This window comes from Thermobia domestica, chromosome 6 (genome assembly GCF_964235325.1).
Source record: "Thermobia domestica chromosome 6, izTheDome1.hap1.1, whole genome shotgun sequence".
NCBI lineage: Eukaryota > Metazoa > Arthropoda > Insecta > Zygentoma > Lepismatidae > Thermobia > Thermobia domestica.
Genome location: NC_137459.1, coordinates 56,841,232 through 56,863,103, shown reverse-complemented (window position 1 = coordinate 56,863,103; position 21,872 = coordinate 56,841,232). Strand labels below are relative to the sequence as shown.

The 21,872-nt window shown below is 35.2% G+C and overlaps 1 protein-coding gene across 1 annotated transcript in view; it reads right to left on the bottom strand.

Moving 5' to 3' along the window:
- Positions 1–405: 405 nt before the first annotated feature.
- The window catches only part of LOC145687673 (52 kDa repressor of the inhibitor of the protein kinase-like), a 31,187-nt gene continuing 9,720 nt past the window's right edge, over positions 406–21,872 (bottom strand). The window contains exons 2-5 of the mRNA XM_081761130.1: positions 15,808–16,027; positions 14,939–15,168; positions 8,288–8,352; positions 406–457 (exon numbers count right to left, since the gene is read on the bottom strand). Coding sequence (XP_081617256.1) covers positions 425–457; positions 8,288–8,352; positions 14,939–15,168; positions 15,808–15,935 — 456 coding nt within the window. The 5' untranslated portion in view covers positions 15,936–16,027 and the 3' untranslated portion in view covers positions 406–424. The remainder of the gene's footprint in view (positions 458–8,287; positions 8,353–14,938; positions 15,169–15,807; positions 16,028–21,872) is intronic.

Sequence of the window (21,872 nt, the reverse complement as noted above, 5' to 3'; positions counted from 1 at the left end):
CTAGTCTTAGTTAACACCTTACCGCATGCCGTGCCATATATGGCACATACCCTTTTTTCACTTTAGCTTTTTTGTGATTTATCAAAGGCATCAAATCACTGTTTTGTCTGCTATGTGAGATATTGACGTGTATGAATAAGAGATTTTGGTGTCATCTGGCGTGTTCTTTGTGAGTTGTAAGTGTGTGGTATATGGCACTTACTTATTACTCGTCGGAATTAAGTGAAAAATCTAAAATTCAAGTTTTAATTCATTTTTCAAGTTCCCATATGAGGATTTCATATACTGTTTTTTCTTTTTGCTAAAAGAAAAGAAAATCATGCAGAAAGGGGGTTAAATATTACAATATATGCAAAATTAGTCTAGGACGTGTTTACTTGTTATTTGACTTACATAAGACCCATATTCTTATTCCATCATATTATTATAATTCGTCCTCGTCAATGACCAACTCGTCCTGAAATAAGGAAAACATATATGAAATACGTTAAATTATTCAATAATACATTCTGTTGTTCCCTTATAGTTAACGCTCTCGACGTTGTGTTGGTATGGAAGTCAAACACTTTGATTTCCCGTTAGGGTGACCATATGCCTCGATTATCTATCGTTTTGAGAAAACAAAATGTTCTCCCAACTTTTTAAAGAATGGCAAATTTTGTCCGATTTTTCATTACAACATCTATATGTATTAAATGTATTTTGCTCAGCTATTTCAATTTTAGAAAGTATAGTTGTTATAACTTTGACAATTAGTAAACCTGGCTTATTGAATGGAATGGAAACCTCAAGCAAGAATGATTGGAGGAGTTTAGGTATTTATTTATTTAATTTATTTTTCTGCCGAAGGAATTCAGGGTTCATGACTTTGTTCGGAGATACAAAGAGGATATTCAAAGGTGATTTGACGTATAATTAGTATTGTATTAAGGTCATGACTAACGTGTGATTATAATTTTCATATTCAGAAGCACGTTTGTGATATTATCCACGATTTATCAAAAGGTGCAAACCACGACTTTTACGGAGGGATGTCCGAATATGTTATGATTTAAATTAGAGAAAGTTGTTTTACATTCAGTCCTGCCTTTCCATCTAATATGTTGAACAACCCTGTGGAAAAGTCGTGGCTTGCTTACGAACCTCCCGATATAAGTCTTGGATAACATAATCAAAGTGTTGCTCAGTGTTGAAATATAAGCACGTGTTAATCAATCACTTAGAACGATGCTAATCACACATAAAATCGTTTCTGAATATGCCCTAAAATGACTAAGAAAACACTTTACAGATGCTGTACATTCAAATAATACAAAAAAGTAAAATATTTTTTAAACTTTAATTGCCGTTTGTAATATTTATTTGTTCAACACACAAAGTAAATTTTAATTTTGGTCTCATATCGAGATTTGATTCGAGATATTCTTTTATGCTATAGAATAGATGATTGTGTAACAATAATTTAAGTCAATAATAATTAGTCCATATTAGTTATCTCTATATACGTGTGTGTATATATGTATTATATATGTAATGGTATATTTATATATAGATATATGTGGTTGTATAAGTATATGTGTATATACTGTATGTGTGTGTCGTCTTTTTAAGTGTATGCGTAATTGTATGTTTATCTATTTATATATATATATATATATATATATATATATATATATATATATATATATATATTTATGTGTATTTGTATATATTTATATAATTATTTAATTATTTATGTCAATTATTTGTTAGTTTAGATTAGTTGTGCTAAGATCGTCCTTTTTATGTGTGTGTGTAATTTACAACAGATAGGAAGCCTCGGTATAGGAAATACAAACAAGAATACTTGAAGGGGATTGGCTGCTTCCAGGAGCCAATCAGAAGCAAGATATATCAGCTCTTGTTTGTACATAAGACTGCACATTTGTCATGTATCTCATAGTGTCTGATGAAGCCAAAATGTTAGTTGGCGAAACTGTAACACGTATGTAGTTCTTTTTATGTGAATATATTGTTTTGCTCAGCAAATAGTTTGTTTGTGTTTAAATAAGTTAAAGTCTTTGGTTCGAACTCAGCTCCCATCAAGTGGGCCTTGCGGTAAACAAACACCGTATGCATGGGTTTAATCGGGATCCTACCGTTTCTCTTACCACTTTCGTCATTCCACCATTATCACCCAACTCATCGACTCCTTTAAGCTCTGCGCGTAAACGTCGGACGTTAAGCTAAAAACAGTAATTTAAGATGACTTTTAATCTGCAATTAGTTTGACTGAATTTAACAGTTTATTATGTAGTTTTATTTTATGGTAATATATGATTACATTGTGTAACGAGTTTTAATAGACATTTTGTATACGAATATGATTGATAGTTCTAATGTTGTACACATTGAATTTAGTGGGAAATTACGTTTATTTCGTGAGTATGAATGATTCTGTTTCGAGAACATATACGGGGGCCACGGGGGCTCCGTGGTAGAGCGTTCACCTCTGGTCCATGGAGTCCCTGGTTCGATCCGAGCTTGCGCCAAGTGAACTTTGTGGTGGACAAACACTTTGTGTGTTGTTTTCCTCGGAGTTCTCCCGTTTCCTCCCATTTTTTCATTCCAGCATTTCACTCATCTCATCATCACCATCTCCTTTAGCCTAGCCGGCATATTCATTCCGAGAATATATATACAATAACGGTAGTATTCTTAGGTTTTTACACAGTGGTCTTCTAGATGTGTGAAAGGGGACTCATAGCATTATTCTTAGCCTCTAATTATAATTAAATCACTTTTATTAGTTAATGAGCTAGTGATATTGTTTTAGCATAGTCTTCTTTGTCACTACAAACCAACGTAATTAAATTTTGTTGTAATATAATTATGTGTAATTATGTTACATTGCTTTAAGTTTCCAGCTGCACAATAAACATTTTCATTTTGTAGTACTGAATTACTGTGAAGTTTTTAATTCATTCCGAAACAAGATTTTTTAGGTGTCCCACTTTTAGCTTGTGGTCACTTTTGCTGGCTGTAGTAGGTTTACATTCGATTCCAATCATATATAGGGTACTCTAAATATTAGTAGCGACTCGTAATCTGTACAAGCACCGGTTGCGATGTTGCAATAACAAAGGTATGTAGGTACGCGCAAGTGTTCCCCTTCCGGAGCATTCTTGAGTCTTATCCAAAAAAATATTCAGGAAATATGAAGAGAAAAGTCTTTTAAGCTCTATTTGTATATTATTGATTAAATTATTTCTCTAATATTGATTTAATATATAAGCTATTTCCTTTTTCCAAACAACCACTATCAATGTACGTTTATACACTATTTATATACAAAACCTCTACACTCATGTTATTGAACACGAGATAAATCGAATATATAGTATGTGCTGTAAGCCATGAATAATGGTATTAATCCGAAAAGAAGAAAAAAGCAAGAAAATTGCATGCACGCAGTTAAACAAAATTATTTAATTATATAAACTATGCATTATTTTTAGAATGGAAGGTCTTTCTTCGATCTTTTGGGCTTCAAATTTTTCTATGACTTTATTGAAATCTGAAATGCTGCTCGCCAAGTTTCTCTGAATAGAAAGCATCGCTACCGAAAATATTTTTCGCTTTATTTTCTTTAGGGTCCAGAAACACCTCTCTCCTCCGACAATATGCATTTTGTTAGCATTTCTTTGTATAAATATACGGTACAAAAGTCCATTTTCAGAAACCATGTATTTTTGTCTGTAAAGAAGCATGAAATCTAAGATGTTTTCCTTCGAATATTAATAGTATATGCTCTACGCCGGAAATCGAACACGGAATCATGTGCACGAAAGACACAGAGCTAGGAACTAGACCAGTAGTAAGACATTTTCTTTTTCAAGACTCGATAGACCCCCAGAATAGGATTTTTTAAAAAATAAAACTTATCCCAAGAATTTTCACCATTGTATTATAAATGTTAAATAAAATCTATTGACTTCGAACGGCTGCCCAACAAACTTTCAGCCTGGATCCATCCCTGCTACCACCAGACTTATATTTGTTCTTTGCCAGTTTATGTTTTGTGAATAACTTCTTTCTTCCAAGCGTCTGTATCTCCCTCACTCTATCAATTGAGTCAAGCGCTGCTAAGCGGAGGAATTCGTAACTATTACAGAAACTGACCAGTTGCGGAAGAAAGTGCAACCGCAAGAGAGCAATACGGGAAGATTGGAGGGATGCAAGAATAAACCCACTTACCCATGTTAAGAGATAGAAGCTCGCTGCCATATGCTCAATGTTACTGCTTCCAGTAACAACATTCGCTGCCACTGGAAATGTAAATCTCTATCTTTCTTTCCGTTTTTTAATTGACTTTTTTCAGAAATGCATCAATACTGTTTTGCGCTCAAGAGCAGAGGTTTTTTTTTACTGATACACTACTTTAATACTTAATAATATTTTTAGTATTAAAAATAATATTCGGCTGCACAACCATGCAACATATAGTACCAGCCGCCGCTGCTAATACTGACAAGTAAAGGTCCAAATAGATGAATCAAGTTGCAGGATGAAACTTAGTGTGTGTGATAGAGGATGTGAAAATATGTATGTGTGCAAAGTTATAGCAGCTGAGCGCCATAAGAAATGGAGGGGGAGGTAGTCATTGTTGGTGGGAGAAGGGCTATGCTATGCCACCATATTCTCAAAAAGTCAATTATGAACTTCAGTGATCGTTATCTGTACTTATTTGGAAGATTTAGGATCATCTTTATAATTATTTGCGAAAATCTAAAAAAAACAAACTGATACTCGTATATTGAGTTTGGATTATCATGAAAACACATGTAAGTTAAATACTGTATATCTACAAGCCAATAAAACTAACAGTGCAATTTGATAATAATAATAATGTAATAATATTCAACTTTGATATCAAATTTCACTTAGTTTTCTTGGCTTGTAAATAATCCAAAAACATGCGTTTTCATGATAATCCAAACTTTCAACATACGAGTATCAATTTCCTAATATTCGTAAATAACTATAAAGGCGATCCTAAATCTTCCAAGTAAGTACAGACAACGATCACTAAAGTTCATAATTGACGTTTTGAGAACATGCTGGCCCTAATTGAAATATCACATGACTACCTTTCCATTTCAAAAAAGTATCACATATTTAAATTGGCGGGTTTCATGATGGCGGTAGAGTGTCGTGACCTACTCAGCTCATTCTTCTTTGGCCAATGTGTGAAACTATCACCGTTTGCATTATCTATCTTTCACTATTTTCACGATTCAATAGTTTATTTGACGTATTTCAACAACAGCATAGCCCTTCTTCCATCAACTTTGACTCCCTCCCCCTCCGTTTCTTATGGCGCTCAGCCGCTATAACTGTGTACATATACATATTTTTACATCCTCTATTAAATACACTAAGTTTCATCCCGCAACTCGATTAATCCATTTGGACCCTTTACTTGTGAAAAAATACAACGCCAGAAGAACAACAACAACGAAGAGAAACTCCAAACAAACATACATGTTATCAGTGTAACGTTTCGCCATATTATTCTTTAAATATATAGTAGGGTAACCAGGATTTTCGATAAAGAATATGCCATTCTAATTTAATTTAAATTTACAGCTCAAAAATTACTTACCATTTATTATTTTATTTATAAACTTTCACGACATTAGTGGTTCAATACGTTAAAATTCTTGTTCTCTGATTGTGTTACTTTTGGTCCACATTAAGAACAGAGTTTTCAACTCATAATTAGAATAAATAAATTTGTACTAAATCGACTCGTAATGCTTTTAATTATATATATATATATATATATATATATATATATATATATATATATTATTCTAGTAACACATAGACTGAAAGTATTTGAGAACAAGATCCTGAGACGAATATTCGGACTCAAGAGGAACGGGAATGGGGAATGGCGGAAACTTCATAACGAGGAACTACATTAATTTATACGGTTTACCAAATATTGTTAGGGTCATCAAGTCTAGGAGGTTTAGGTGGGCAGGTCATGTAGCTAGGATGGAAGAAAGTAGAAACGCTTTCAAAGTCTTGACTGGAAGACCAATCGGAAAACGACCATTAGGAAGACCTAGGCGCAGATGGGAGGACAATATTAAGACGGATCTCGCAGAGATTGGTACAAAGTAGAAACTGGATCCAGTTGGCTAAGGATAGAAGTCAGTGGAGAGTTTTTGTGAACGCGGTATTGAACCTCCGGGTTCCACAAGCCATAGAGTTTGTTAGTTAGTTATTATTCTACTAGCAACTTTCTAGTCTTAAGGAATCCATGTGTCAGTTCGTAATGTCTACACTGAGAAAAATTCGTTCTCCGGACAGCGGTATATTGTACAAATGTATCGGAATCTTCTTGCTTACTACAGAAATCAGTACGGAGCATACGTTATCCGTATGCTACAAACTCGTTGTCCTGAGATGTTACATCATACCGTTGCAGAATATCTGATCTCTAACAGTCTTCCTTATATCACATATATATATGTATGTTGCCTTCGTCAGCTATATGTTATATACGTCCATTTGTGTGTGAGATCCTGACCGCCTATATTGTTTCATATGGAAAGTACGTACAGATGGAACACTTATACAGAAAGTATTATAAAACGTGCGTTTTCAGTTATACGTTAGTTGTACGTTAAGTCCAAAAACTACAGGATTTACAAATGTAACACACGATTTCACGTACTCCACGTACATTTTTTTCTCAGTGTATAAATGAAGGTTACAATGTAATGACTATAAATATAGTGTTTCTTCAAAATTCAAATCTAGATGCCTTTAAACTTTCATTTGCTTTCAATTTTTCATTTTTATCACTCATGATTATGCAGATAGGGAATAAGGACACATTCATACACAGACAAATTTATTTATACAATATATGTATCTAATGTCTTAAAACAAAGTTCGATTACAAATTTTACAAGTACATATATTTTTAGTAGCTATGTTTGAACGAAGGTAAATTTGGTGGAGTCATAGACTGAGAAACAGTGGAATTGGATGAAATAATAGCTAGTAAAAGCAGTTGAGTAAGACACAGACTTATAGAGACGAATTCACAAAACGGGTGCTATTTGCAGTCACTGTCACTTAAAATACAGTACAGCCATAAAAGTAGCAGGCTCGAGAGAATACAATGCTACTTTTCTGGACAAATATATGGTAGTAACACTTACATTAGGTAAGTTATCTCTATCTTATTACTTACATCAGAGGTATTAAGTCCTTTAGCCTCTCTTTGCGAGGCAACAAATTTACCAAAACCTTGAATCCTATTATTTATTCCCACTATTAACAGAACTTCACTATTGTTTTATATATTTTAGCAATTGCTGGATTCATATTTCGTTCATTTGGATACTTGAATTTAACTGTGGTTGTGGTCTGTAGAGACTGTAAATTTTGTGAACATCTAGTGTGATATCTGTACATAAAATATGGATATCGTATAATAAGGTCTACACAAACATTTCCTCTTACTCAACGATTCCGTGTAAACTCTTTCCCTAGTAGAGGGCACAGCCCTTGCAATGGGCGCTAACTAGCAATAACACAAGTAGCGTCATCAATATATATCACTCATGGGACAACACGCTGCATACAATAGAGGAAAAATTTAAATTAAAAAAAAAATAGGTGCTTGAACTACACAGCAAATGCCTATCTCAGTCCTTCACAGGCTTATCAACTGTCGCTCTCCTGGTTGAAATGTTACATGTATTTCGGATTCTCAACAGGCGTTTGTGATACCAACAAATATACTGTACTCAACCTAATGAAGTTACAGCAGTTAGGGGGGAACTACTTTTGCTCTTGACTCTCTGGAAACATCTAATCGTGAAGATTACAGTCGAATAACAATTGAATTGGTTATTCAAGCTTCTACAATTACAATATAAGTACATTGAGTTTTTTTTTTTAAATATCACAATCTTCAAGTATGAAAGATCGAAGTTTATTGGTGGAGAAAAAATTGAACGTATTGAAACACAATTTTACTTTACAGTAATTGAAAGAAGAAAGCTATTTATACATATACTGTTTTAGATAACTAAACGGGAAGTAAATCAGGATTATTTTTACTGGAGAAGAATAAAGTAATAGAAAGTTAGTATATTTGGACGTTTTAATAAAGAAAAAAGCATAAGAGAGATTTAACACAGTTTAATTTAGACACTCTACGTCATCCGACGAAGAGATTAAGAAAAGCTCAGTATAAGTACTAATAATTGCTATTTCTTACCTCAGAAGAGCTTGAAGGGAAGTATTCCATATCTTCCTCGAATGAGTGAAGTATATTTTCAGCATCTGCGGAAGAAATGAATGATTTAAGTACCAGGCTATCCAGTCTACACTCTACAGCATCAATTTTTGGTACTATTAGATCTGCGTGGTAAAGGTAAATTACATTGTTCTAATTCACCCAGTCAATCTTTCTTTATTTAAAAGAAAGCTCACTCTGAGATGGCATTATACTCAATTTGTATCTATTTTCTTTTTCTATGAGGGACACCATCTTTCGTCAGATTTAAAACCTAATGGAAATTCAACCGCATCATTGTACTTCTATTCTTTTCTTTATTTTACGTAATTAATTAACATTTCATGATTAACTGTTGATAGAATGACTTTCACATTATTACATTAAGTATTATTGATATCAAACCAAAAATACTGTAGCATCATTGTGCTACGATTATTACATGGAAAACGAGTTTAAGAAGGTTGATTACACTGACAATACTGATATATTTATGTTCATTATGTCTCTTGTTTATGCTAAAAGAGTTTTGAAAGTTGTATTTCCGTTCTTTGTGATAAAGTTGTCTACTTTTCTATAAATTTCTGGAAATCATCTACGACTAGCAATTGAAACATATGCTAAACTTACGAGGATTGTACACACAGAACAAAGAATAGTTAGTAATTATAATTTTATTCATCAAAGGTAATTTTTAAATTTTCAGATGAAATTGACATTTGCTTTTCCATTTCTGACCAATTCTTTCTTCCAAAAAAAAAAATAATAATAATAATCTAAGAGGGCAATATCAAATCTGAGCTCTATGCTGGGACAGTATTTCTTAATGGACATGTCCTACAGAAGAGTGGTCATGTATTAAGTTAATTTTTCGCTATTTAATTTGACTATCGTTATTAATTTACTTGTTGATATTTAATTTATCTTAACTCCCTGAGAGGAGGACGCCTCTCTCGAAAGTATGACTGGAAGAAACATTGTTTCCAAGTGCATTAATTTTCTATTCAGTTTAACTAGACTTCTATTCTTCTTTGCAACTTATTTATGCGTATGTTACGTACGAACTGTAGTTTGTTCGCAATACATGTATAGATTTTTTAGCTGTTTTTGATTTTATGTAAGGAAACTTAAGATTCTACACAATGCGCTATATTATACTAGGTAATGACTCTCTACTTAGTTGTCAGTAACATAGCATGCTTATTCCAAAAATCAGATATTATAGATTTGATAAAATGAACGAGAAAAAACAAGAAGTCCATGTCTGCCTAACTGTCTTGGCACGTTTCCCATAAATTGTATCGGTAGAATTTAAAATTAATATTTTAAAAATACCTTCCGGAGGCAGCAAAGAAAAGAAATATTAAAACGTTTCTGTCATTAGTTCCCATGTTTTACACTTAGTATTCAATTGAACATGCTAGAAAAAATTAAGTTAGCCTACATGAGAGTATAGCATTATACCTTACTTATTTTTAAAAAAAATCTTATGAAGAATTAGGCCTAATTGTAACAAGGAATGAATTAGAAAAAGTCTGATAGTATGGCAAAGATGATGTGATCCAATGTATTTGTTGCAAGTGTTTGTTTCACAGAAACTGTGTAGGTGTAAGCAGCAAACAGAAGGTTTTCTACTGTGATGAATACGTTTGTTTCTGGTTATGAGCCAATGATTAATTTGCAGGATGCAGTAATGGTACTGGTCTAGTTTTTTTTTTTAATTTTTTGATACTTAGGTATTTTTTAATGATGAAATTCAAACTTGAATCGTATACTTTATTTAATATATATGTTTGCAAATACACAATTTCATCTGACATAACTAAATTGTTAGTATTTGATGTCCAAGTGGAAGTTACGTATCTTATAACGGTGGAGAGGTGAATGTTTTCATAGAAAACCATAACAAACATAAAAGACAAACCATAACAAATATTACAGTGGCATGAGTGGTGTATAGATTTTAACCATCATCCTGTAAACTTGGCTATAGTAGTCAGCTTCTCATTTTGAATGTAAATACCTTCTTTTCACCTTACGTTATCTTGATTTATTTATGTTATATCTCTGGGTGGTATTAACTGTTTTCCAAGCAATTAATTATATGTGTGATTTGAATTGTTTGATTTAAGAAAACGAATTCTTGTATTTCATTTATTATTGAGTTTGAATTAGTTTACTTACAGCAAATTAGTGGTTGGTTGGATGTAAGGCGTTGCTGGATGTATTTAATTTGCTCCCTACTTACTAGATAATTGCCACACATAATATTTACTATTGTGTCATACACATTCAATAGTCAACTACGATAATAACTACAATATACCATCATCAACGGCGGCAAGATAGGACAAAAATATCCAAATTTTGATTATTTGTCAATTTTATACCCATGAAAGGGAATGAGGAGAAACACCCAAATTTTAGTGATATACATTAGGGTCCTAGAGAGCATTTGCCAATTAGTGCTTTTTGACAATTCCAAAATTTAAGGGTGATCTTATGCATCCCTTCCAAAATTTAAGAGGGGTGCATCAATTTACTTATATCTTATGAAAGGGAATGGAACCCTATATTCACCCATATAACCATATAAGGTAATAAAGCCTCATCAAAGAGGATAAAATAGGTCGAAAACATCCGAAATTTACATTATTGGCTATTTTGTACCTATGAAAGGGGACGAGATGAACCACCCCAAACTTACAGGTATACATACCCCGATGCTATTCTACCATAGTAAATTTCTAAATTTGGAAATTTCCAAAATTTAAAAATGATGGTCCTATGTACCCATCGCGAAATTTGGGGTTGGCCCAATTTAACCCTGCCAAAATCAAAAGAGCATTGATCCCTATGACGCCATATCACATGATATCCCTCAGCCAATCAGAGAAAAGTGCGACCAACTGGCATCCATGATATGTGTGGTGGGCGCTCTTAGAAGCGTATGATAAGCAGTTTCTCCGCCCGACCGTGCAACATGGCGATTCTGTGAAGCTGTGGGTCGCAATATCCTTGTTTCCAGTTGGTCCTGTGGTGACGCTTATCAATCGCATCACTGATCATGATTATGTCCCGTGTTCGAGGGGGCCATATGGATTCTATTATCCAGATGTTGTTTCCCGCCATGACGCCATATCTCACAATGCTCTTGTTATGTGGTCTGAGGAAAATCGGGATGAAGTTAAACATCTCCCTTGGCTGGCTCAATTTCCGAACTTGATTAAAATTAAGTATCTGTAGTCCATTTTAGAGACACGAATCTAAGGCAGATTTAGATTTCTACATCTATTCTCTCCCACAAAAGTGGCTGATGCTCTGCACCCTGAATGTTGTGATATTACACTTGCTATTTGTTGTCATTCACGAACTCTAAGACTTCATTCTATGTCCAGTTAATTCTACTGACGGTAAAAGGTGGTTCAAAATCATATTATTTAGTAAATTGCACTTTTTCAGGTGTTTGCGTTAAATTGATCTCTCTCTCTCTCTCTCTCTCTCTCTCTCTCTCTATCTATCTATCTATGTATATATATATATATATATCGGGTGTTGCAAAATAAGTGTTACAACTCTTGGGAGGTGACTCCTACCACTGAGACAAGAAAAAAAGTTCTCTTGAACTTTCGGCTATCGGACATAGTTTCGGATCTACAAGGTGCCGAAAGCGTGGGAAAATGACTTTCGGACGCCAATAGTTCGGAAACTATCCAACGTAAAGAGGTCACGTAAAAAATTCACTGAAGAAGTCATACCTGCTGTATTGAATTTTGCATGTTTCACAATCCTACCATGCACGCGCAAGGGATTCCCCAGAGGAACGAGGGAGTCCCGGATAATTTGCCAAATGAAAATTGGTCTAAATGGATATGAATTGATAGGGTTTCTACCAGGTAAGAATAATTCGTTTGTATTAAATCGATATCTGGAACAAATACAAAATGGCGGACACCTTCATGCCCGTTGTGTGTGGTTGCATAATCACCAGGTACGGATGCTGGCCAATAGTGACGTTCTGAGTATTAAGTGTAGCGAATTTGTATTCAAATGCTCAAGAGAGACATCTGGAGTGTCGGTAGAGCACAACAGATGAAGCAGGGTGATTCACATGTGTGTAAACACGTAACGAAAAATGCCCAGAAATGCACTAATACTCAGTAAACGTGAGTTCAAAACGTCGGAAATGTAAGGAATAGCATCAAGAACATGAAAGCCATTGCCAATTCACCAATAATATTTCATCAATGCGATGCAATATGATCTGCACGGTTGCGTACCAATATGGAGGCAACAACTGAGGCCAAGTTGAAATTGTGCAAAGGGACTCACTAAGAAACTGGGTAAACTAAATGAATGTCAGTAATGGGATCGCATGATCGACATTGAAATGTGGCCAATGTGTGTGTTGATATCAACATGTAGCTAATGGATAATGTCAAAATGTCCCACCACTGCTAGGACACCGTCCCACGTGCGAAAACTAGGAAAATAACGTTGTACATTCTGCTATTACATCTGGTGCACTTTTTTGGCAGAACGTAACTAGGACACGATTGTATCAATGTTCCTCTTTGTTTGGGACATTGTCCCATAGTCGACACATATGAAAAGATAACTCTTAATCCATGGTTCAAATTCTGATAGAGTGTGAAAATAACTAACTTGTATCATGTCCCACGTCTTCTGGGACATACCACGTACTCGAAATATACTCAAATATCTCCAGAAATTCGTATCTTACACACAGTGCATATGCCAAGACAAAGACGAAAATGAACCAATTTGGCACATGTAACAGTACTGCTGGAATACCATACATATGAAAAATAAAACATGAGAAATAGGAAGAAACGTCTTAAAGCTCTGATTGTTTACAACTGTGCAGTAGGAGTAACAAAATGAAAGACACAAGCATGTCGGGAGGCTGTACAAGAGCGCTTGCGAAACAAAGTGGGTACTTCTCAAAGAAATGAATACAGAGAAAGTGAGGCTCCCTCGAAGCCTCAGGGCTAGAGCACTCGCTTTCGCTCGCGTGGTCGCAGTTTCCAATCTAACTGGAGGCCCACGGCCTCAGCTTCAAGACCTAAGTAGTTATTTTTCTATTTTTCGCACGTGGGACGGCGTCCCAGCAGTAGTGGAACATGTTGACATTTATCCATTAGCTACATGTCGATATCAACACACACATTGGCCACATTTCAATATCGATCATGCGATCCCACTACTGACATTTATTTAGTTTACCCAGTTTCTTAGTGAGTCACTTGCAAAATTTCAACTTGGCCTCAGTTGTTGCCTCCTTATGGTATGCAACCGTGTACATCACATTGCATCGTTTTGAGGGAATATTATTGGTGAATTGGCAATTGCTATCATGTTCTTGATGCTATTCCTTACATTTCCGATGCTTTAGACACAAGTTTACTGAGTATGAGTGTATTTCTGGACATTTTTTGTTACGTGTTTCCACACATGTGAATCACCCTGTTTCATCTGTTGTGCTCTACCGACACTCCAGATGTCTTTCTTGAGCATTTGAATACAAATTCGCTACACTTAATACTCAGAACGTCACTGTTGGCCAGCATCCGTACCTGGTGATTATGCAACCACACACAACGGGCATGAAGGTGTCCGCCATTTTGTATTTGTTCCAGATATCGATTTAATACAAACGAATTGTTCTTACCTGGTAGAAACCCTATCAATTCATATCCATTTAGACCAATTTTCATTTGGCAGATTATCCGGGACTCCCTCGTTCCTTTGGGGAATCCCTTGCGCGTGCATGGTAGGATTGTGAAACATGCAAAATTCAATACAGCAGGTATGACTTCTTCAGTGAATTTTTTACCCGACCTCTTTATGTTGGATAGTTTCCGAACTATTGGCGTCCGAAAGTCATTTTCCCACGCTTTCGGCACCTTGTAGATCCGAAACTATGTCCGATAGCCGAAAGTTCAAGAGAACTTTTTTTCTTGTCTCAGTGGTAGGAGTCACCTCCCAAGAGTTGTAACACTTATTTTGCAACACCCGATATATATATATATATATATATATATATATATATATATATATATATATATATATATATAGGGTGTAACAAAAGGGTACGGCAAAATTTCAGGGGTGGATTCCTTATGGGTGGACAAGCAAAAAACTTCATATGACTATATGTCGGGAAATGCATCGTTACAAAGTTACGGCCATTGAGCCGCCTGATGGTGTGAAATAGTTTCATTCTAGTCGCTCCTTAATGTGACTCAATTTAAACCCCAGTAAAGCAGACCCTATTTAAGCTAGGAAGATAATTTTGGTAGCAATGTATTAGTGAAGGACGACGCTTTTCCCCCAATATGTATTTTACTTATGTGGGGGTTACCACGGCGGAGGGGGGAAAGTAATTACGTGTTTTTTTTTATTTTTTGCATCAGAATTTTGGGGATGGCATTCCTTCCCCCTTGGGGGTACACCCCTAAAATGCATATCGGCGGAAAGCTTCATTCTTCAGGAACACATTGCTACCATATGAACTTTTTTGCTTGTCTACCCATAAGGAATCCACCCCTGAAAGTTTGCCGTACCTTTTTGTTACACACTATTTATATATGCATGTGTATTTGATCTTACCTGTGAAACTTGCTTCAACTTCCAATTGGTCTTGTGAATTAGAAACGCTGGAATCAGAATCTAAGATAGTTGGCACGGCTTCTCCAAGCAGCCTTACTGGCCCTTGCCGTTTCTCTGCTGGTAAATACTTCTTTTCGAAATGTTTTTGACATATGTGGTAACGTGTCAATTTGTCAATACCTTTCTCTTCTAAATCTTCTCTTAGCATATTGCGTAACCACAATTTACATCTACAAAAAGAGTAGAGTTTTGTTATCACAATTTCTGATAGGAAATAAGACCAATGTGAACATCAATTAAAAATATGTTCAAGTAAGAAACCGAGATTAATGACGACAAGATCTACTGGTCAAGCTTTGGACCGAACCACCACTCAGGTTTGTGTTCGAAACATATATTCCGCTGGGAATCGAACGCACATGCCGAAAGCATGCTTATCAGCCGCTTGACCATGAACAAGTATCCGAATGGTTTGTCGAATGTAAAAGCGGTTAGTTACTGAAAGTCATTAAATCATGTTATATATGATAACAAGACTGTTAGAGAACAATTTCTATCAAAATATGTGTCTATTCATTTAGTTACTCGCAATCCCTTCATTGCTCTGTTGATTTGATTCGTGAGAAAATTGTAGAGAAAAACATCTATTTGCCTTATTTTTTCAAGTAGAGGTTAATAGTATACACTTGTGGATTATAATAACTTAAATGTATTGTAATTTTGGCATCGGCTTAGGTCTTATCTCACTGGCCTCGAATATTCCTAACTCTGGAGTAGTTTTCTGTAAAAAATTCATTTTCCAATTTTTTGTTTTGGAGAAACTTTAGAGTTTGGAATTTTGAACCAAGATGTATTAAAAAGGCACATACCTCTCTTTATCCTTAATTGGAAGAGAGAAGAAACTGATGTCTGGGTTGCTGCTGCGAATGTTCTTACAACCTTTCGCGCAGCATTTAGCACCTTTTGGAGGCACGTAGCTTGCTATTAAATCCTTCATTTTTGTGCTCGTAGATTTTGGAGTTGCTTTTTTCTGTTTCCTACGTTTTAATTCTGGGCGTGTTACTGGAAATTTAGAATTGTTGCATTTTTCTGAAAAAAGATGAAACAAACAAAAATGCGTACTAAAGATTTTGTACAAGGACAGGATGAAATATTGATAAAAATATAACATAAAAGTAAATTAAGTGAATGGAAATCTTTAGTTTAACGAACGGCCTTTACACTGTCTAGGCTAAAAGAGAAGGTTGATATTAACAACAGAATAATGGAAAAAGAATTTTAGAAATGATCAAAAAATGGAGCAAATGCGATCTTGGTCAATAATTAGTTTGTAAGTCAGGGACCAAAAAATTTTTGAACGGTCTCTACATAGAGTTTTCGTATTTTTTTTTTTTTTTTTTTTTTTTTTTTTTTTACGAAATAAGCACATCATACTGAGTTAAGCGATAGTTTGGGTTTGGTTACACTACATGTAGTTCTCCAGATATAAGGCCTACAAGAAAATTTTTGATTGAAACCTGGGGTGACTCAAACGTAGGTATACAGTAAAGTACTGATCAGCTCATTGCATTTCATATCATTTCTTATTGTTATCTATCAGGTAGACTTAGTTTTTGTTATTTGTTCTTAATGTGTTTTTGTTTACATCTTTAGCTCGGAAGAGTCGAAGCAAATAAACCAATAAACTAGAATGTTGTACTTGATCAATGCAGGAGTGTATACTAGGCTACTTTTGGGCCACCCTGTATAATGAATCTTTGATACAAAATTGGATCAGAGGCCACAAAATTTTTGAATGGCCCTAAATCGTGTTTTCGTATTTTTTACTGAATTAGCACATCATACTCAGTTAAGTAATAGTTTGGGTTGTGCTACACTGTATGTAGTTCTGCAGATATAAGACCTACTAGAAAATTTTTAACTGACATATATTGTATCTTTTGATTAAAACATGACAAATTGAGGAGATTTGGAGGAAGCAGGAGAACTCGGAGAAAACCCACGGGCGTTTTCTCCACAATAATCTCGCATGTTCTGATATTAAGCCAATCCCTCACACGAAACTGAGCTCACTACTATTGAATAGCTGTATCTCACCAATATTTACAATGTTATTTAAACACCTCCTTCAATTTCATAAGTTTTGGTACTATACTGTAGAACTTATTCACGTTACTAAAAGTGATCAGCAAACAAAATATTGAAGTAGATTATTTGACCATGTTATCTACTAAATTTAAACTAGGTTGTAAAGAAATGATTGGTGCGACTTTCTAACTTTACGCGCTAAGCGAAATTTCAAATATTTTCTAATTTTCATCTTAACCTCTCCTCCAACATTACAAGAGAAACGGGGCATTGAAACATCTCCCCTTCAAAGCCTTTAAATAAGAAAAATAGTATGTCCCCCAACCTGGATTTGTACACTCCGCACCAAAAAATGCGACAGGTAACGCCGTGCAATTAGGCCACCCAATATACACCTTCTTATCCCATAATCGTGTCAGGTAAAAAAAACCCTCTCTCCTTCTTTCTTCTCTCCTATACTAAAATTAGCTAACATGAAAGCAATTCTTATTTCAAACTACACATGTATTAGTTTCGATAAAATGAAATAACAAAACCGATACGAAACAAGATTCATAAGTTGATGTAGGGAGAAACTGAAACACACACAATGAAAAATTCAAACCAATGGATGTCTATTACACAGAGATTCATAAATGAGGGAGAGAGAGAGAAGAGGAGAGAAGAAGAAAAGGAAAAGGGAGAAAGATAAAACTCTGGAATTCAAACGTAGTAAGAAAAGAACCTAACATTATAAGGTTCCGTTTCCAGAAATCCAACAGTAATAAGGAAATAACGTTTGTTTTTACATATTTTTTCAGAACTATTCGAATATATAGAGGATGCTTTAAACATTCATTATGTCACTTTCATAATGGTTAGCATACTCAATTTGAAGTGGAACTGTAGATCTCCGAGACACATCTGGGATAGTGTCAAAAGTTTAACACATATGCTTTGTTTCCGCGTGGTTCGATTGCAAATTCAGTAGTGTTCATTGGACGCACTGTTCCAAAATACATTCTAATATATCCAGTAGATAGCGTTGGTCATATCATCCATTTCAGACTACTAATGCAAACTGAACAAAATAAGCAAAAAAAAAGAAAAGAAACAAAAAGAAAAGAGAAAGAAAGAAAGAGAAAATAGAAGAGAGTTCTATTTTACTGCCAAATTTCTATCAGAAATACCCTATATTAAAAGTTCAAACTGTATCGTAATGAAAAGTTACAAATGTTGGAAAGGAAAAGTATGTTTCTCATAGATGTAAGATGTTTCAAATTTCAACGTGAAAAAATCATTGAATTATAGGATGGGAAGAAATTTTGTGTCGAACTAGTATAAATAAAAATTTCTTTTAAGTAACCAAAGAGTAACCATTTTCTAGTCGTTTCCGAAGATTTATCTGTTTCGAACATCCAGCATTGATTTCATCTCTTCCAGATATAACGTAATTTGCACAGATAGAATGAACACGATAAGAGCTCAAACGGATCATCGTGCCAGTCGGATGATATTGGTTAGGTTATAGCAGTGTGCGAATTAAATAATCTATATTGGGGGGGATAAAATTAGGCCAAAGGACATAGTCTGAAGGTTCAAATTTCAAAATGAGAGAATAAATGCCTTACCCCCATATATATATATATATATATATATATATATATATATATATATATATATATATATATATATATGTGTGTGTGTGTGTGTGTGTGTGTGTTTGTGTGTGTGACATCTGTAATAAATAAGACATTTATTCATTTAATAAATCTACCGACAATAACTATGGACATATATATTGTCTGACATACACACACCCCACTAAACCTTTCTGAACGTGTTTTAATGTTGTACTCACTCTTGTCCCCGTAGCTCTCTAAGGTTTATTTTGTTAATAATTTGGCTCGAGCGATAGCCATGATCACAAGTATATATTAATTTTTCCACTCATATTGAAAGCTTCCACTTTGCATAATACATACAGGTTGCGAAAAGAAACCTACTTCAGTCTTGTGAAAACCACTAAAATTATCAGTTAAACCGGACATTTTTTTTTAAAAAGAAACTCTAGATATTAGCCTATCAAATAAGAAATGGATTGTTGCTGGTCCCGATTTCTCACATCAAGGTCAAATCGAAGGCCAAATATTTAAAATCTCTCAATTCAAATTTCGAACTTGTGCTTCTACTTCCCGCTAAAGCTGTGCTCATCACGACTTTTTTTCTCCAAATATCGATTCCGTGATGGGCACGGAAAATCAACACTTAAAAATTACTTTACTGTTAGGTTGAAAATGAGTTGATTCGCTATGGGCTACGTTATTCAAATAAAGTAAAACATTACACTGAAGTTTTTCAAACAACATTAATTGCGTGGACAGCAAACTGTACAGCGAAAAGATGGAAAAATGAAGGGTTAACTTAAAAAAAAAACCACTCCAGTTGAAATGCTTATACAGACACGGACAATGACACGGAGAACCAGTCGTATTAACAAATGCTGAAACAAATATTGAATTATTTGCTTATTCACCTAAAAATCACTTTCATTAACATGTCTGCTCACTAGGAGCGTATCCCCCAGCGTGTACGTTAACATATACTTACGAGAGAATACCTGTATCTCAGATTTTGAGTACAGTTTCAAAAGTTCATTTCCGTAAACTGTAAAAGCAGTGATTACTATGCTAATTATCACAAATTAAATGCAACTTTTGAGTTGCATACACACAACCTACTAGGGAATGAAGACCATGTGCTAACAAAGAGTACACTGGAAAATGAAATAACATGTTATAACAAAAATTAAAATAAGATGATAATCGATACAAATATAGAGGATGAATATGACATATCCGAACTTCGCCAAGTATGGTAGAAGAAGCTATTTGTTTACTTCTTCTTGGCCAACCGCTAAGAACATTTATAAATCTATATGTGGCTTTGTTATACGCAATTAGTACATTCAAATTCACAAACGATGACGAACTGAAGGGTACGAAGGTACAGTTGCAAGTAACAACCGTAGTCATAATAATATAGTTCTACTAAACAACGTTGAAAATAGTGGGTAATTAGGTAGTAAGTAGAAATGACCAAAACTGAACAGTTTACATCGATCATTTCGAAATACAGCTAGAAGATTAAATTTACAAGAAATAACAAAAATCAGTGAAATTTGGAGTTATATTAAGCATAGTTTGAGGGGGAAAGCGAGCATCCCCGGTGGGGATACTTCAGCTGACTCCTTTGGGGGGGAACAAAATGTGATTGAGGGGGAAAATCCCCCTCATCCCCCCCGGTAATTCGCACCCTGGGTTATAGACACCACTGGGTCGAGGATTCAAATCCGTAGTGACCCGGTAATTCGACTGAGAGTTGGTAACCCAGAGAATAAAAAAGAGATTTTATTTATTCCCTTGCGTTTAAACAGTATTTCTGTCAGAGATGAGCAGGACTGGAGATGTTATCCTCAGAGCGCGAAAAACACGACGCCGAAGTTAACAGTTAATTAGATTCTCCAGACCAGGAATATCGGGCTCTTGCTCCGTTTTAACTTTGGAACATGAAGTGCGCGTGTGTGTGAGAGAGAGAGAGGGAGAGAGGCGGAGAAGTGAAAGATTCAAAGACAGGATAGGGTCACGTCAATACAGAGAGAGAGCGGGACGAATATAAATATAAAACATACTTATCATTACAGTGTATGATATAGAACGCACACATTGTTTATTCGAATTATCGCCAGTGATGCCTTGTACGTTCTCCATCAGAAGATAAATGTCTGCAACCATTATTTTATGCGCAAAAATCATACTACCTGATGGGGAATCGAACCTATAATTTTCATTTAGAAGTCTGGCACGTTACCACTACACCACCGATTGCTTTAGCCAAATTCCGTTTAACAAATGGTGTATTGTTTCTTTCTGAGAACGATAACACAAAAAGTGTATACTGCAGATCAATGATGTCCTTGGAATGTCCTGTTAATTCCCTTGCCCTTTACCAACCAGCATTCGTAAATCGTCTCTATCATGATACATGTGTTTGCTTCCACATTTTTATGTATTGCTTGTCAAGTATGATAAGTGGTTTCTTCACAATCACTTTGTAAAAAAATGAACTCTGGCGTGAACAGGATTTGAACCTACGTTCGATAGCTGTATTATTCATAAGGCCATTACGTCACCCCTTCACTATCAGTTTTTTTGTTACTGAACATGAAGTACAGAACTTGTACACAACTATTCTTGATACAACAGAAGATTATATAAACACCGTGAAAGTGAGTACTCAGCTTAACAAACATAAGAAACAGAAAGTAATAACAATAATAATAATAAAGTAAACAATAATGACAAAAAAGCGAAAAGTTTATTGCAAAGAACTTCTAAAAACGGCTCAAATAGTGCCGATCGCGTTCTGGAGAATGGAGCTTTCGACGTGTTCATCCCAAAAATCAAAATAAGTGCACGCATCAAACAAGGGCACATAGCGCTGGAAATTGCCGAGAGTATAGGCTGCAAGAAAGAGCACGGCCCGATGTTCAGTGGGGGGAAACGAAAATCGGGGAATAACATACTCCACCGTAAACTGAGAGGGCGGACGACGGGTAATACGTCCCACCAATTCCTGAAAAGCGTGCCAAATAGGAGGGGCTTCATCACATTGTGTATAGCAATGAGCTAGAGTGTCCTCTTGCTTGCACTTATCACACAACGCATCAGAAACGCGTTAAATCTCAAACAAGCGCGCGCGTGTAGGGATAAGCTGCTGTACAACCTGAAACCAGATGACCTGCATGTACGAAGGTATTACGGAATTCGCGATATTGGCCCACACTTGTTGCCAACAGACGTGCGGA